The 17,023-nt window shown below is 34.7% G+C and overlaps 1 protein-coding gene across 19 annotated transcripts in view; it reads left to right on the top strand.

Moving 5' to 3' along the window:
• LOC105332629 (twitchin) overlaps positions 1-9,101 on the top strand; it is a 75,401-nt gene extending 66,300 nt beyond the window's left edge. For 18 of the 19 annotated variants that reach the window (XM_066085721.1, XM_066085735.1, XM_066085733.1 and 15 more), the window contains 15 exons: positions 13-90; positions 271-373; positions 664-781; positions 1,171-1,343; positions 1,480-1,531; positions 1,653-1,797; positions 2,064-2,244; positions 3,255-3,473; positions 3,914-4,056; positions 4,211-4,367; positions 4,514-4,618; positions 5,244-5,435; positions 6,739-6,846; positions 7,123-7,358; positions 8,232-9,101. In XM_066085721.1, the coding sequence (XP_065941793.1) occupies positions 13-90; positions 271-373; positions 664-781; positions 1,171-1,343; positions 1,480-1,531; positions 1,653-1,797; positions 2,064-2,244; positions 3,255-3,473; positions 3,914-4,056; positions 4,211-4,367; positions 4,514-4,618; positions 5,244-5,435; positions 6,739-6,846; positions 7,123-7,358; positions 8,232-8,237 (2,016 nt within the window). In that variant the 3' untranslated portion in view covers positions 8,238-9,101. The remainder of the gene's footprint in view (positions 1-12; positions 91-270; positions 374-663; positions 782-1,170; positions 1,344-1,479; positions 1,532-1,652; positions 1,798-2,063; positions 2,245-3,254; positions 3,474-3,913; positions 4,057-4,210; positions 4,368-4,513; positions 4,619-5,243; positions 5,436-6,738; positions 6,847-7,122; positions 7,359-8,231) is intronic. The other variant, XM_066085725.1, reaches the window with a different exon arrangement.
• The last annotated feature ends 7,922 nt before the right edge of the window (positions 9,102-17,023 follow it).

Below are 17,023 nucleotides of genomic sequence, written 5' to 3'. Positions count from 1 at the left end.
GTTGTATTACAGGGTGATCTGAGCAGCAGGACTACCAGGATCCCATCCAGTCGCTATGACAAGATCCGAGCCAGAATCAAGGAACGATATGTAAGTAACAATACATATTGGCGAAATCAGATAAATTATGATAAATGTTCCTTTGGAAATTATTATGAACAGAGTTTTCTTCATATTTAAATGATTCCTGATTTACAATGCATCGTTAGAAATGATTATACATACTGCACCTAGTACTGATTTACAACATATCTCTATAATACTTTACAGGGTGACTGGCCACAGCCACAGCCTGCCATCGGTCGCCTGGCCAACTTCAGCTCTCTCAGGAAACACCGTCCAAAGGAGTACTCCATCTACGACGCTTACTTTGGTAATCTTATTTACTGTGTTAATGATGTAGAATTTTTTTTTTACAGTTCTCAGACTTCAAATAGATGAAATTTATTAATTTGAACCAACATCAATACTGGGAATCTATTTAGTAACAAATACATGTATAAGAGAAATTATATTCTATTAAGCAAATACTAAATAGCAAGATAATAGATTTCTTGGATAAGGAGTGGATATCGAAGATTTTTTTTATAGGATTCAATACTTAATGTATAGGTTACATATTAAATGGTATATATGTCTGATGATATTATTTTTATCTAACAGACCGTAAGGAGGCTGCTCCAAGGTTTATCAGACGTCCGAGAAATGTCTTGGTCGGAGAAGGCAACATTGCCAAGTTTGACTGCAGAATCATTGCTGCCTCTGCTCCTATTGTCACATGGTAAGTGTTATCCTAAGAAGAAACCATGGCTAGTTCCTTGTATACTCTTAGTTAATTTAAAAAAAAAAATGTTCAGGGACCAAGAAGCATAATGCTTTAGGACCATGAAAGTTGGATTTTATTTTTGGTTTACCGGTACCTTAATATCATTTCTCTTGAGTAAAAGAGAAACTACGGAATATCTCAGTCTCATTTTTGCGATAGGAATATACATGTACTGTGAAAATATGAGTAACAAAAATGAAGTACATAATTAAGTTTTATTGACCAAAGGCCTGCAGTACTGAACTTTACTAATCTTAGGGTCCCATTGCATATTGGAAAGTTACAGTTATGTCCAGTTGTATATGACAATATGTAATTCTATGGAGTTTTGATTTGATTTTCAGGCACTTTGATGGAGGTGTCCTTACTCAGAGTGTCAAGTACATGCAGAAATACAGTGGAAGTGAGTACGAACTGAAGGTCAGTCGCTGTAAGAAGGAGGATGCCGGCACTTATCTCGTTATCGCCGAGAACTCATTTGGAAAGCGTGAAGAAAAGGCTTCCCTCAAAGTGGAACGTAAGAATTTTTTTGCATCCAAAAGCTGGGTTTTTCTGTAGACCAAGGTTGATTGTTTGTTGAGATACCGATGTTATGTGTACTTTGAATATTTAGTGTTATTTTCTTGTTATTTCATTGTTATTTTACTTTGCAGCTGCTCCTAAGAGAGACATTACACTGAGCAGGGAAACAACACCAATGCGCCGGTATCTATCTGATAATAAATTCTATCAGTAGAAGTTTACTTATTGATTATGATGATACATTAAAACTTGTGTCAAAGCATGCTTCTCTCATGGATGATAAGTTCATGACCTTGTGTTACAGATCTAGGCCACCCTCCGTGATGAGAGAAATAGAGAAACCCAAGGAGGAGCGCCCAGATTTCAACTTTGGTCTGCGTCCTCGTCTGATCCAAGCCGGACAGGAATTCAAACTCATCTGCTGTGTCCAGTGTACCCCAACACCCAAGGTAGGGAAAGACAGGGGTGATATATGTGTAGTTAATACTATGGTTTTGAGTATCTTTCTATGTTGAGTGAGATGATTTATCAGTATAATTCTCTTTCATAGTTATTTTCTTCATTCATTCACTAGAAAAGATTTTGTAAATTTAAGTACAAAGCTTCAAAAGTCATATTTTAAAATGGGGTCAGTTGCAACAAAAATAAAATCCATGCCATATAAATGTTAATAGTTGCAAGTTTTTGATGTAAATAAATATTTTATGATTTTTAGGTCACCTGGACTAAAGATGGCCGTGACATTACTCACAATGAGCACTACATGTGCCAGTATTCCAGTGGTGTGTGTACCATGGAGGTGCAGAGTGCACAGGTGTCCGACACAGGCACTTACACATGTATTGCCGTCAACGAGCTCGGAACAGAGGAAACATCCAGCTACGTTGTCGTAGAAGGTATGTATAAGGCACAATACAGATGTTAGATAAGTGACTCCATTTCTCAAACTGTAAAGTTGTCTCTGTTTGCTATTGTGTTTTGATTATTGGGAAAAACAGAGAAATTGTAGATTCCTAATACAATTCAAGGAATTCATATCTGCATAGAATTGCAAAAGCTACCGTTTCAGATTTTAAAATCTTTGTAGTTGGATAATATATTGCATATTTATAACAAAAGTTTAGCGCTTGTGATTTTATGTTCTCGTTGTTTTACACAAAACGGCTGGATTGCGGAATTATGAACTCTTGTAAAATAAGGAATATTCAGTACGTGTATTGTGGATGCTGTTTTAAACATAATGCTATATATTTATCTTTTTGTGTAAAAAAAAATATAATAAGAGAATACATTAAAGAATATAGAATTAGCATATAGCTATAGGGTTGTTTTCATTGAACAGGAGCAGACAAAAAAGGTATTTTGACAGTATTATATATTCACAGATGGTAGTCCTTGTAGTGGAATTCATCAACACTAGTTATACAATGTAGCACTGTAGTACCTTTGGATATATATATATTACCTGAATATGAATCCAACCTTTACAATGAATTCCATAGTCACAGTAATACATCAAACTATACTTATAGTTATTCACAGATAGATGATATAGGCTTAGTCCTTTGTACTATGATTAAATAAAACCATGTATATATCTCTAGAAATATATGTTTTATGTTTTTGTGCTGTGACAGAATGATTAACAAGTTATATAGAAGATATTGTCCGTGTTTTATGTTGAGAAGCAGAGGAAAGAAGAGTAGATGTGCATTTTCAGTTAAATGTAATACATGAATTCAGACTGTGTTTGTGGTGTGCTGTATTTTATTCACATAATTCAAATGTTATTTACTACGAATATATTGCTGTTTGTCTTATAAGTATTTGTTTATTCATACAATAATACATTTATAAAGTGCATGTGTAAATGAGGTGTTGGTTAATTGCAAACTGTTGCATTCAGATCGAGCTCACGAAGGAGTTGACTTGAGAAAGAGTGCTAAATCCCGCAGTGTACGCCAGACTAAATCTGGGTACAGCAGTCGGTACGAGGACTCCAGCTACAACGAATCTTCCTACTCCTCTTCCTCCAAAACCAGTCGCTCCTCTAGGAAGTACACCGAGGAGACGGTCGAGGAGAGCTCCTACTCCTCCAGGCGCTCAGATCGCTCAGATAGAAAGAGTAAGCTACGAAGAATTTACTTTTTTTGGAAGTTATGTTAATGCCTTCAGTATTTGTTTTGATATTATAAATATGATGGGAGCAATGATTTTTCCAACTAGATCTTGAGAGAAAGAATAAAGTTTTTGGTACTTTTTCATATTTTGTTATTCCATATACTTTTGAAACTTTAAAATATTTGAAAAGTTATATGAAACAGGTAGTATATTCATAATAGGTAGTAATGTAATCAAAACATAGGTTAACAATCACTTAAGTTTTTATATATGAGTAAACTTAAGTGTATTTATCTTAAAATGTATGCAAAATTTGAACTTTTATAAGTTTTCAGCAGTATTTATGTATTCTTTATGTATTCATTGTATTGGTTACCCAGATAGTACATAGTACATTTGACATTTCAGTAAATTTATATTAAATTTTGTTGAACAATCAAACAGAGAGAGAAGAGCCACAAGAAGTTGCCCCAGTATTCACACAGAACCTGTCCCCAGAAATCCTGAGGGAGGGGGATCGTCTGAAACTGACCTGCTCTGTCAAAGGAACCCCTGACCCTGATGTAGAATGGTACTTCAACGGACAGGTACGAATGTATATTATAAAAATCATCTGTAAAAGTCATTATGAACATGTTTCAAATGTTGGTTCTATTCCTCTTTTTAGTGAGAACAATTTTAATATTGGATATAAATGATTTAATATAAAAATAATTTTATAATTTTGATACTTTCCTCCAGTTGTTGAAGAGTGACAGCCATGTCAAGATCCGATGCATTGCTGGTAGCTGCTCCCTGGAGATCAGCGAAGTCACTGTTGATGACGACGGTTCTTACACATGTAAAGCTATTAACTCCGCTGGTGTAGCATCTACTAAAACTAGTGTACAAGTCACTGGTGAGTAAACTGTGTTCTCCCTTCTATACCATCCGAATCTTCTCTTGTTGATCACTGATCCAATTCCACCATGAATCAGGCCTGGTGTTGATTGAACCATGATCCAGTTTTATTGTACGTGAATTACCTTTGAATTTTATTTCCAGCCAAGCCACAACAGAAGCTTGCCGACCCTCCCCGCTTTATTACCCACCCCCTAGGTCTTAGGTTAAATGATGGTGACGCTGCCACGTTAGAATGTCAGATTTCAGGTACACCACAAATCTAAGATTACAATGAAGAAAGGTAGAATAACGAATCATTCAAAAGTGGCTGATGTATTCTTTAATTCACACAAATTCTCACATTGGAGAAATTTTTGATCACAGTTCAATTACTCTTTATTTGATCTGTCAGAACATTTTAGCAGGGACGTAAATATGTCCCTGATTTTAGGAACTCATTTCTTGTTGACCATTTCTTTCTCAGAGTTCAATTTCTAGGAGAAAAATTCAAAATTCTTTAAAAAAGATTTAATATCAAATAGATAAGTTTATCTTCTTTCAAAGTACATTTTTTAAAAATAGGTTTCGTGTGATATCCTACCTTTATTCTGACCAATCCTTTGAAATATTTTTAATCAACGTTATTATAACCAATTTGCTATGAAGCCTCACCTTTGAAAATCTTTTTTCCTTTCCTGTTTTGAGTCCCAACTATGTTCCATTCCTATTTTCCCTCTTTTTAATTCAAAGTGGACTCCCTTTTAAAAAATTTTAAACAAATCATCTCGGTCAATAAGGAATTCAGGCAAGGAAATTAGGTACTCAAAATGGTGAGGAAAATGGTAGCAGTCTATAGATTATATGCTGAGTGGTAAGTGTGGACCGTTTTTAGGCTCGCCTGAGGTCAAGTGGTACAAAGGTAGAGAACAGATCACTGACAGCGAAGACTTCCGTTACGAGAATGACGGAGACACGTACAGACTGGTGATCGCCGAGGTCTTCCCCGAGGACAGTGGGATGTACAAATGTGTGGCTGAAAACGAGGCTGGTACCGCCTCCAGCAGCTTCACTGTTTTCGTAGAAGGTACTATAGAGAAGATGTAGTTGTATTGCCATGTAATTTGTCTGAGGGAGGAAAAGATTGTCGAGGTGCTGTGTAATTTATCAACAGGGAGAAAAAGATATTTGTTGTAACAATTTTATACAGGTGACAAATGGGAATATCAAACAATGTTTTCTGTTTATATCCTTTTTTTTGGCCTTGTGCATGCAATATACCTTGAATATCCCCCCCTTTTTTTGGTCCTATGGTACATGTATTCTATTTTTAATATGTATTGAGGGAAATTCTGTTGATATATATGTACATGTATATGCTATACACAGTGTGCCTAACTTTAAATGTTACAAATCAATACCTACAGTAAATTTTATATGTTTTCTAATATTACGACGTTTTATTTTTATTTGATAAAAATGCTAAACAAATAAGTCTCAAATGACCCTTTTTGACCTTTCTGTAATATTTGCCTTTCTCTCCCTTTCTCCTACAGGGAAGTCAGGTAATATACATGGCTGGGTGCTGTGATGTTTGATCAACACTATTCATACCTATATATGCACCTACTCTTTTGCTATTTGCAAGTGTTTTCCCTCTTAAATTCTAAGAAAAGAAAAAGGATTTGCAAGTGTTTTCAAAGTTTTCTCTCTTCTTAGAAAAAAAAAATGATACAGATCTATGGCTTTGCAAACACTATATCTGTGACAATTTTGTCCCCCCAACCCTCCCAAAATAATTGATAATTACAGTAGACCCTTTTTCTATTCCACCCATTTGTTGAAAATTGTTAAATTTAGGAAGCATGTAACAAAAAATTCAGCTAGGATGAATGATTATAGTTAAAAAGAACTTTGATTTTCAAACAAACCCTTATATAGTTGTCTGTGTAAATTGAAAAATATTTTGAACACCCCCACCACCTCCTGTGAATGAAGTGACTCCCCCTCTATTTGTGAAATGTCTTGTTTGTTTTTCATCATGTAGAATACGAGAATGAATTTGGCATCAGTTGTAGATATTCATTATAAATGTATGTACAAGGGGGGCATGGAAAAAACCTCTGCAAAAATAATATGAAAAGATATGCAACTCAAAAAGAAAAAGTTAATTGCTCTAAATAAAATTGTTTGAAATTGGGAGCAGTGTTTTGTCTTTTTGTCATACATGTACAAGCATTGCTGTTAATGTCTTGGGATAAATTTGATCATGACAGATTTATATGTACATGTGCATTACAGTGACACATTTGTTTCTTTTAATTTGCAATGTTAACAAATGTTTTTTACTTTGACTTTAACATTTTTTTAACTTTTGATTTACCTTTCAGTGCCTGAAGAACCCCAGAGTCCCCAGTTTAACAAATTTCCCCAATCTAGAACCGTAGATGAAGGATCCCCCTTCAAAGCTACATGTGCTTTAGATGATGTTGAAACAGGTACGTCATACATCTTTTAACTCTTTTACTTCTATGCTTGTCTTATTTATATCTCCCCGTATTAGGATTTTAGGAGAACACTTTTTTGGATTATTTCATTTGCATCATTTTTAATTTTACTATTAGCTTTGTTACAGTTTGCTCAGGAATATTTCACTTTAATCAATATTTTTATCATAACAACAAAAAAATTGAAATTATGGATTTTTCATGAAATAATATCTTGATAAATCAGTCATAATTGAAACTGAACAAAATTTTAATAACTTATTCCAGTCATGTGGACCAAGGATGGTCGGGAAATTGAAGACACTGGCAGATTCAACTTCAGTCAAGATGGCAACTCTTTCACTTTTGAGATTCCTGCAGCTCTGGCCACAGACTCGGGTGTCTACTGCGCCAAGGCTACAAGCAGCAAGGGGAAGGCTGAGTGGCAGTTCACACTCGATGTGCGAGTAAGTTCCTCTCCCTGTGCAGATATTGACGTGCTACAGCTGATCAAGTCCATGCAGGTGAGAGGTCAAGGGTCACAGACAGGTAGCTTTGTAACCTGTGGTTTCAAGGTCACTGGTGTATAGATATAAACCATTTCTTCATCACATCCGAAAAAGTTTATTAGATAAGTATTGAGGGTTCATTAATTTTGAGAAGTTTGACTCGGTTATTTTGATGTGATGAGGAATGGTCTGTCTATATTACTCAATATTGAGATTGAGCCTTAAAACCACTGTCTAACGAAAACATAGCTTAGTTTATTTACAGTCATTGCTCTAGGTAGATCCTTTATTTAAAAATAAAAGAAAATGATGCTAATATATATTGCAATCCTATGTGCTGATATTTCTGAATTGTATTCATTTTATTTGCAACTAATTTGTCAATTCCTACTAGTTATATCTGCCGTTGGTTGACAGTTGAACATGTATAGTAGATTAGACCGTGTATTTATATATTTATACTTCACATTGCATTGTATATTTGAAATTATAAGGGAAAAATGAAAACACACTATTTATTGTATTAAATTACATTGTACTCATTAAGAGCTTTATATAAATTAGTGCCAACATAATATAGTCTGTCTGACCTTTAACCTCTTGTCTTTGCATGAACTTATTGTGAAATTGTCAGTGTGAAATATAACTGCAGTAAGTGAGTATACTTGTACATTTGTTTCATGTTATTGGAGAAAGATTGAGAATTTTATTTTGAAGAAAAAGTATTTGATAATTCCTGAAATGTTGATAGATATATATATATAGTTTTATATATATATACATGTACTTTTAAAAAATTGTGCAAGATTTAAAAAAAAAATTATCAGTGAATTAGTAATAATGAAATAAAACTTTTTTTTCATTGATTATTTTTTGGTTGTGTTACAGCAATGAAGATCTATATAGCCATCATCACAACTAATTTAAGTCTTGTCCACTTGATTTCATGGTGACCATCCATGTATGAACTAGTTTACTGTCCTATGCTGGGGAACCAGTTTATAGACAATTCAACACCGACACGATTTTGCAAATATCGGCTGCAGCAGCCCTATACGGAAACTTGGCTTGTTTTGTGTTGCATTGGAGATTTTCAAACTAATCATACCTGATGGCTTTGCATCAGAAGTTCACAGGCAGATGAATAAGAGTTGATAAATGTGGATTGTTATTCTCATAAACTGTGTTTTTTTTGTGTATGTATTTATTATTATACAGATTAAATTTTTAATATATTTAAATTATTTTGTTGATAATGTGCAACCACCATTCATGTCTTTCATTACTGGTTTGAAGAGATTAACTATATTTTAATTGTATATTTTTTATTTATAAAACAAAAAGTAGAATATTTTTTGTGTTTTTTGACGTACAGTTGTAGAAATGCACAGAAATCATAGGGATTAATATCATTGTGTGAGAAATGAAACTATTTTGAATGAACTGACATGTGATTCTTCGAAGGAAAAAAAGTCACCAATACAATTATAGCTCTTGATGTTCTTAATTGCTTAGAGTGATGTGCTAACTCAGCTAGAGTCCTGTACAGTAGTAGCCAAGTGCACAGCAAATCTTGTAGACATAAAAAGACCGAAACTAGAGAGTTGTTGTTGCCCCCAGATACTTAATGACCTTAACACCTGTAGTTTGCTGTTGTATTTGGTCTACCTGTATCAGGAGCCTGGCCCCAATCTCCCATCCCTTGCTTTGTATTCCATGACAAAATGTTCACATATATTAAAGCTGTTTTCCACAATCTGTAACTTGCGTGGTTTTTTCTCATAGACTCGAAGGAAAGAATGTATAGACGGCTGTATAGAGGGAAATATTCGCCTTTGTTTTATTTTCGCTCTTGTTGTCTGCAGGCGAATATAAAACTGGGTGAATTTCAATGTTTCAATTTATTTCTCTTGAAACATACTGTGTCTAGGCGAATTTAAGGCGGGGCGAAATTGTTTGAAATTGTAGGAGGGCGAAAATTACATGGGGCGAAAATAACCCTGAATAGTACAGTATTAAACATGTGTAAAGAGGTTGTAGGCCAGTGAATAATGAACTCGAATCTTTGAGAGTATCGTTCACACTTCAGTGGCGTCGGAAGCAAATTGAAAGTTGGGGGGGGGGGAGGGCTAGACTAATCCTCAGAAATCTTGACAAGAAAAAAGAGAAAAACCTACAACTGTAATTCCCAAAATCATGAAAATCCTAATGGGGGGGGGGGGGACTATACCTAATGTTCCAAAAATTCTTACCTGCCAAACCAAATTGTTTTCCCCTATCATTATATGTTCAGTGAATAAAATGATAAAATAGTATGCTGGACCAATGCATGATTATTATTGTTTGTCATTATTGAAGAGACTTTAAAAAAGTTATAATGTTTAGTCGTTCGCCATTTTGAATCGCCATTTTGACCTACTTAACGCTATTTTCATGAAGGCTAGCATATGTTTTCGAACTCAACACACTTTAAATATGATTAAAATAAACCTGTTATAAACCAAATAATAACGAGATGCAGTCATTAGACAGCAATATCCGCACCAAGTGTTTGCCCCTTAAAATAACACTCTTTTGTACCACTTTTAGGGGGAAAAAAAGAAGCCCACGTGCAATTTCCGGTACTTTTTAAAATTATATTTTTCATAAAGGATGAGATCCCATCCCATATAATGATAACGGCCCTTTATAAACAATTTGGGGTTGAACTGTTTGCATGTGAATTTTTTAATCAATAATCTTAACATTACATGTCTGGGTGCGTTCAGAGTACTGTCATTGGCAGACAAAAGTTACCATTGGTAATTTTTTTTACCATTGGTATGCCAACGGTACCAATGTTTGCCGATAAAATTGACCATAGGTAGACATTTCTGCAGACGATCTAGAGCTTTGTTAGCGACTTTATTAAGTTATTAATGACGTCATAAAAATGGCGGATATTGTGTGTGCATTGAAGGCAACAGATTATCTTCACAGCTTTTTCACCTTAAATAGTGTTGTAGCTGAACAATTTATTTCTTTTAAGATTTGTAACATAGCAGAAGTACAACTGAATAAAATTTCTTTCCGTATATGTAGGAATGTTGCAGGTGTTTGGGGGGATGGTTGGAATATGACTGCCATCTAAAGCACCACAAAAATTTTGAACTTGAAAGTTTTCTCCAATTCATTGCTTGTGATGTAGGCTTCTCATTCCATTTCAGTCATACATCGAAAGCCCTCAAACTTACTTTCCACAAAACACAAACAAAGCTTTTTTCAACTTACATTAGAGGTAGGGTCTTTTAGATTGTTGTTTGCATTAACCATAGCATTTACTTCCAAATGTGTCCAGGGACACAGTTGAAAGTAAATGCTATGGTTATATATGTGTATGATTATATATAGTAATCTCCTAGTAATGACTCACTCTAGCCATGTTTTTCAAAGATCTACACACGCTTTGCAGGAGAGAAAGAATGTAAGAAAAAAGACTTTACTGTACACAAATTATATTTTGGAATGTATCCTTTTGGTGAAAAATGATCAACGAGGCAAAAATATGGCATCTTGGTTTGATGACATTTTCCGCTAAATCAGCCAGTGCTTACAATGGTACACCAAAGGTACTATTGTTAAAATTGGTAAATTTCCCACTATTTGTACCCCAAAACTCGTTCAAAGTATATATGAGTCCAATGGCACCAATGGCAGAAATTGTTACCATTGGCAAACAGGTATTGGTGCCACTGGAAATACTCTGAACGCACCCATAGAAAGTCTGCCAACGTCATTGTGTGCACAGATTAAGAGAGGGTGGTGTGAGGAATCACCCCCCCCCCTTTGAAAAATTGATTTATAGAGTAAAACTACCAAAAATAAACCCCGGACCCCTATTCTCCCACCCCTGTTTAACACAGTTATTACTCTGACCCCCCCCCCCCCTCCCCCCACTCCTCATGGATAAATAAACATCAGATTATTTTGATAACAACGAAAGCATGTACATGTAGTTGCAACAAAAAAGATTGTGTATGTTAAACAGTGCAAAATAAATGACATAATTAAATTGCGCAATGATTTTCACTGCAGGGACTTTAACTATCTATAAAATGAAATTTTGTCGTAGCATTCCATCTTAAAGTCATTCCAAGACGGGATTTCTTCAATCTATTTAAAATCAGATGTTAAAACCAAGAACAATCTTTGTAAAGGACAATCTACAACGATAGTTACATTTCCCCCACATATATTCTCTCTTGTCGTGTGCTGAGTAACAAAACACATTGTAAATAGTATGTAGATACTTAAAAACCAGGAAGGAAATCGCCGGAAACGGAGTTCTGGTGATGATGTGCTAGTACATATTGGATTGTTTGAAGATGTTGTGATATCAATGAAATGAAATGGCGTCCGCCCAACATTATCTAGGATGCGCCTTATGCGAGCAAAGTGTGAAATTCTATTGCAAATACTGCCATGAAAACCTTTGTGAAGACTGTGCCTTGAAACACGTTGAAGAGGCGGGGACGAAGAACCCTCATCAAGTCGCCATATACAGCGAGAAATACAAGTGCCGGGATATTGAACAAGTTACACCGAAAACAGAAGATCTAATCGAGGAAATCATATTTGACGAGCACAAGGATGACATTTCTAGTGAAGCACATGAAATATCGGAGAGGTGCGCCATACATCCTGCTATGTTCTATGGAATGTGCTGCAAAGAGTGCAAAGTACCTGTATGCATAACGTGTATCAAAGAAAGACACAACGGTCACGTGTTTATTGAAACTTTGGAGCTCTACAACATTTTGAAAGAGGACATGACAAAATATGTTTCCGACATAAAGTCACGTGAGATTCCACTGACCCAGACGACACTTACACAGGCTATACAGGGGCGACTGGAGATGACCGAGGCCATCCAAAGGCACGGTCTGATCTAGTTTTAGACGCAGAACTGGCAAAGAAGTTGATTGATCAGAATCTAGAGAGTGGTTTGAAAGTGATGGATGAAATTGAAAACCTGGTAATTGCAGATAGTTTTCATAAGGAATCGGGCATTCGCGATACGCTTTCAGATTTGCAAAATATTGTTCGGCAATATGATGATTCAAATACTTCAAATAGATTAGCTGAACTCATCAACTGCTACTCTTATCCCAAAAGCCATCCTGTCCAGAAAAGTACACCTATAGCCTCTGACATTACGTACTTTCCCAGGTCTTTAGCTTTGGAGGAGGCTGGAGAAATGTTTGGATATCTATCTATCCAAGCAAAAGGTGTCCACGAACTCAAGCTAATCAAAGAAAGCACAAACAAGAAAACTTTAATCCAAATAAAATTCCCGCCAATCGTGGAAAAAATAATGAGCTTTGAGATATCTGGTATTGCTCACACAAGCCACATTTCGTACGTGAATGATGAGATTGCACTTTTCAGTGACAATAATTCCAAACTGGTATTTGCAAACAAGCGAGGTGAGGTAGCAAAAGAAAAGTTTGAAATGCTCACCAGTGGCTACGGATGCCATGCAGTAACACAAGAAAGAGATTTGTTAATCACAGACCTTAGCAAACACCAGATCTGCAAGTTAACAAAAGAACAAAAAATTCTTCCAGTCATCAACTTAGGGGCATGGACGGCAACGGCCCTTTGCTGTTCACAACGTAATGGAGACATATTGGTTGGAATGTTCTTAAAGCACAATGTCAAGGTTGTACGATATAACAATAAAGGGAACCCGTTATTTGAAAATCCCCAAAACAAGGGACACCAGGTGTACCACACCCCTTGTTATTTATCTGAAAACATAAACGGGGACGTATGTGTGTCCGACTGGAACCGGGAGAGTTTGATTGTATCTGACAGGGAAGGATGCCACAGGTTTTCATATTCGGGGAGCGGATCTAGGTTTTATCCTCGCGGCATACTTAATGATGACCTAGGTAGAATTTTTGTCTGTGATGGATGGGGCGACGCAATTCACATTCTTAATAAAAGTGGTCAACTGTTGGCTTTAGTTAAAACAAAGGATTTTGGGGTCGAAGGACCTCTGTCTATTTGTTGCGATGGAAAAGGGGACATGTGGATTGGAAATCGATTCAACAGTACAATAACTGTAGTTAAAATAACAGTAGAATAAATTTATTCCACGGCTATGTATTCATATACAAGTGACCTTCCGTCAACTACCATATAAAGGAAATACAATTCTTTGAATAAAAAAAAGTGTTTGTTGCTAAAATTTTGTTCATTATTCTATATTGGAACAATTGAAGTTTACAGCTTTTTGTTATTATAAAAAGGTGGTATATGGATTATTTTCCACTCCATGCATGTTCTCTATATCTAATAAATCATTCCATCTTCTTTTACCTGTTGTCACAAAGGTATTACTGTTTAAAATATCATAAAAGAACTTTGATTTTTACATTTCATAACTTTATATATGTTTTTCTAATAAGCGGGTTTGCTCATTTTCTGTAAGTTTGGTTTTCGCCCAATTTTCTAATGTATGTCTTTACAGCATGGATTATACTTGCATATTCTGAAAGGTTGACCTTTACATCTGTATAAATATCACAAAACTTATCAAAACTAAGAAAAGCACTATCCTCTTCAATGATATCCTTAATATCATATTTTTCTTTGGTTAAAGTACTTTATTTACACAGCAAGGTGTACTGAGAAACAGTTGAGTGTTTCTTATGCAATGTCGTCTTTAAAGCTCTTCTATGAAACACAGAAATTTATTTCTTATATAAATGGTGAAAATGAATTTTTGATACTCAGTGGAACATCTGGAGTCCAATTTTTACTTGACTTTTCCTTCCTTCTCTCTCTCTTTCTCCTTCTCTCTATCTCCTTCTCTCTATCTCTCTCCCTCTCCCCAACTCTTTAAAATAAAATTTGCACTTCTGAATTATCATATTTAAAGCATCATAATTATGCATTACATGTGTGCAGAATGTGTGAAATATATAAAAAAAACATCTCCTCTCCGGTTTGTTATTTGCAGGTTCACTTTGTAAAGCAAACGCCTAGGCTTCTAGTTTTGCATTTGACGTCTGATCGCCATGTATATAACATTTAGGGTTATGCATGTTGCATACCAATTATTACGAGATATTACCCCATGTTGTCCCTTGCTTGTTAGGTGAGGTTGGACCTTGACACCCAAATCATGGTAAATTCACATAAGTTAACGTGAACTCGCTTCAATACAATACGATTTTTTTATATAATAAAAAGAATTCATACTAGTTGATAAGACGATAAAAAGTAAAACAATATATGTTATAATACATATGTACATCAGGTATAAAGCCCCTATACTCCAATTGATCTTAAAGTATCCCCAGATATCATATATAGTGAGTGTAATTTGGTAGAATAATGGAGTGATGTACAAATGAATATGTATATCAAAATTAATATATTGATTAGGCATTGGATTAAATAAAGCATTGTGTATTTTAAAATGAATAAACAAAACAATTAACAACGAATTTGCTTTACTCATATTCTGGACATGCTTCTTTGATACTACAGTCGCAAGGAAATTCGACGGTAGTAGTAACTTCATGTAATATCAGTTTAATAATATATATAATCAACAGAAAATACCTATTCAGATACAACTATGTATGTCTTCCATAGGAATGAGAGGGGCTTATATATTTCCTGATGCACAATCCTATTTTGTTTGTACATTATCAAATACTCTTTAGATAAAAATAGGAATGCGTATATTTTATAAAAATCACGAAAAGACACTTGTTAAAGTCAATTTGCGTCGCTGACATTTTTTGAAAGTTATCGAACTATATTGTATACGTTCATGTCGCATTTGTGGATTTTGTGCTCTTAATAGGATTGGAGATGAATTTCACTTCATTTTAGAATGTCCAAAATACAGTAATTTATGGTGCATTGATGTAAAAAAAAGTATTCCTAGTTAGCACTTTCTTGTTTTGGATTGTTCAGTCGCTTAGTTCAAGAAATAAGAAACAAGTAAAAAAAACTTTTGACTTTTCCTTCCCTTTCTCTCTTTCTCCATCTCTCTATCTCCTCTCTATCTCTCTCCCTCTCCCCAACTCTTTAAAATAAAATTTGCACTTCTGAATTATCATATTTAAAGCATCATAATTATGCATTACATGTCTGCAGAATGTGTGAAATATAAAAAAAGAAAGAAATACATACCATCTCCTCTCCGGTTTGTTATTTGCAGGTTCACTTTGTAAAGCAAATGCATAGGCTTCTAGTTTTACATTTGACGTCTGATCGCCATATATATAACATTTAGGGTTACGCATGTTGCATACCAATTATTACAAGATATTACCCCATGTTGTCCCTTGCTTGTTAGCTGAGGTTGGACCTTGACACCCAAATCATGGTAAATTCACATAAGTTAACGTGAAATCACTTCAATGCAATACGATTTTTTTTTAAATAATAGAAACAATTCATGTTAGTTGATAAGACGATAAAAAGTATAACAATATATGTTATAATACATATGTACATCAGGTATAAGGCCTCTATTTGCTTCCGTCTAAGCCCTAATTATACTCCAACTAATCTTAAAGTATCCGCAGATATTATATATAGTGAGTGTAAATTGGTAGAATAATGGAGTGAGGTACATATGAAACATGGTTTGTATATTAAAATTAATATATTGATTAGGCATTGGATTAAATAATACACTGTGTATTTTAAAATGAATAAATAAAACAATTAACAACGAATTTGCTTTACTCATATTCTGGACATGCTTCTTTGATACTACAGCCGCGAGGAAATTCGACGGTAGTAGTAACTACATGCAATATCAAAATTTATATATTATTGACAGAAAATACCTATTCAGATACAACTATGTATGTCTTCCATAGGAATGAGAGGGGCTTATATAATCCTATTTTGTTTGTACATTTTTAAATACTGTTTAGATAAAAATAGGAATGCGTATATTTCATGAAAATCACGAAAAGACACTTCGTCAATTTACGTCGCTGGCATTTTTCGGAAGTTGTTGAACTATATTGTATACGTTCATGTCGCATTTGTGGATTTTGTGCTCTTAATAGGATTGGAGATGAATTTCACTTCATCTTAGAATGTCCAAAATACAGTAATTTATGGTGCATTGATGTAAAAAAAAAAAAAAAAAAGTATTCCTAGTTAGCGCTTTCTTGTTTTGAGCTTGTTCAGTCGCTTAGTTCAAGAAATAAGAAACAAGTAAAAACAACTTCGCATTTTATTTCAGAAAGCCACAATGAGAGTCTAGAAATAATTTGTTTCAATCAATATGTATAACTTCGACCCAATCAGATTAAAATAAGATCTTTGATCCGCTCCGACTATTTTGATATCGCTTCTTTGATCCGCTCCGACAAATTCGATGTCGATACTTTGTGTAGCGACATCGAATTTGTCGGAGCGGATCAAAGACCTTATTTTAATCAGATTGAACTTCGACAAACTTTTCTAATCCCTTAACTCAGCCCTCAACTCAAATACTCAAAACAAATTTGCATATATTTGAGATCAAAACTCAGACTTGAGGCTGAGTATTCACTTGAGAAAACCCTGTGACGGTGGGGCGAGATGTGATTATTCGATTATTACATTGTACATTTGTTGCAATAACTTATCATGGCAGATGTGTATATGTATTGGTA

The sequence above is a fragment of the Magallana gigas genome, chromosome 5, assembly GCF_963853765.1.
Source record: "Magallana gigas chromosome 5, xbMagGiga1.1, whole genome shotgun sequence".
In the NCBI taxonomy this organism is placed as follows: domain Eukaryota; kingdom Metazoa; phylum Mollusca; class Bivalvia; order Ostreida; family Ostreidae; genus Magallana; species Magallana gigas.
Note: the sequence above shows the minus strand (reverse complement) of the source record. Positions and strands in the feature narration are given on the sequence as shown.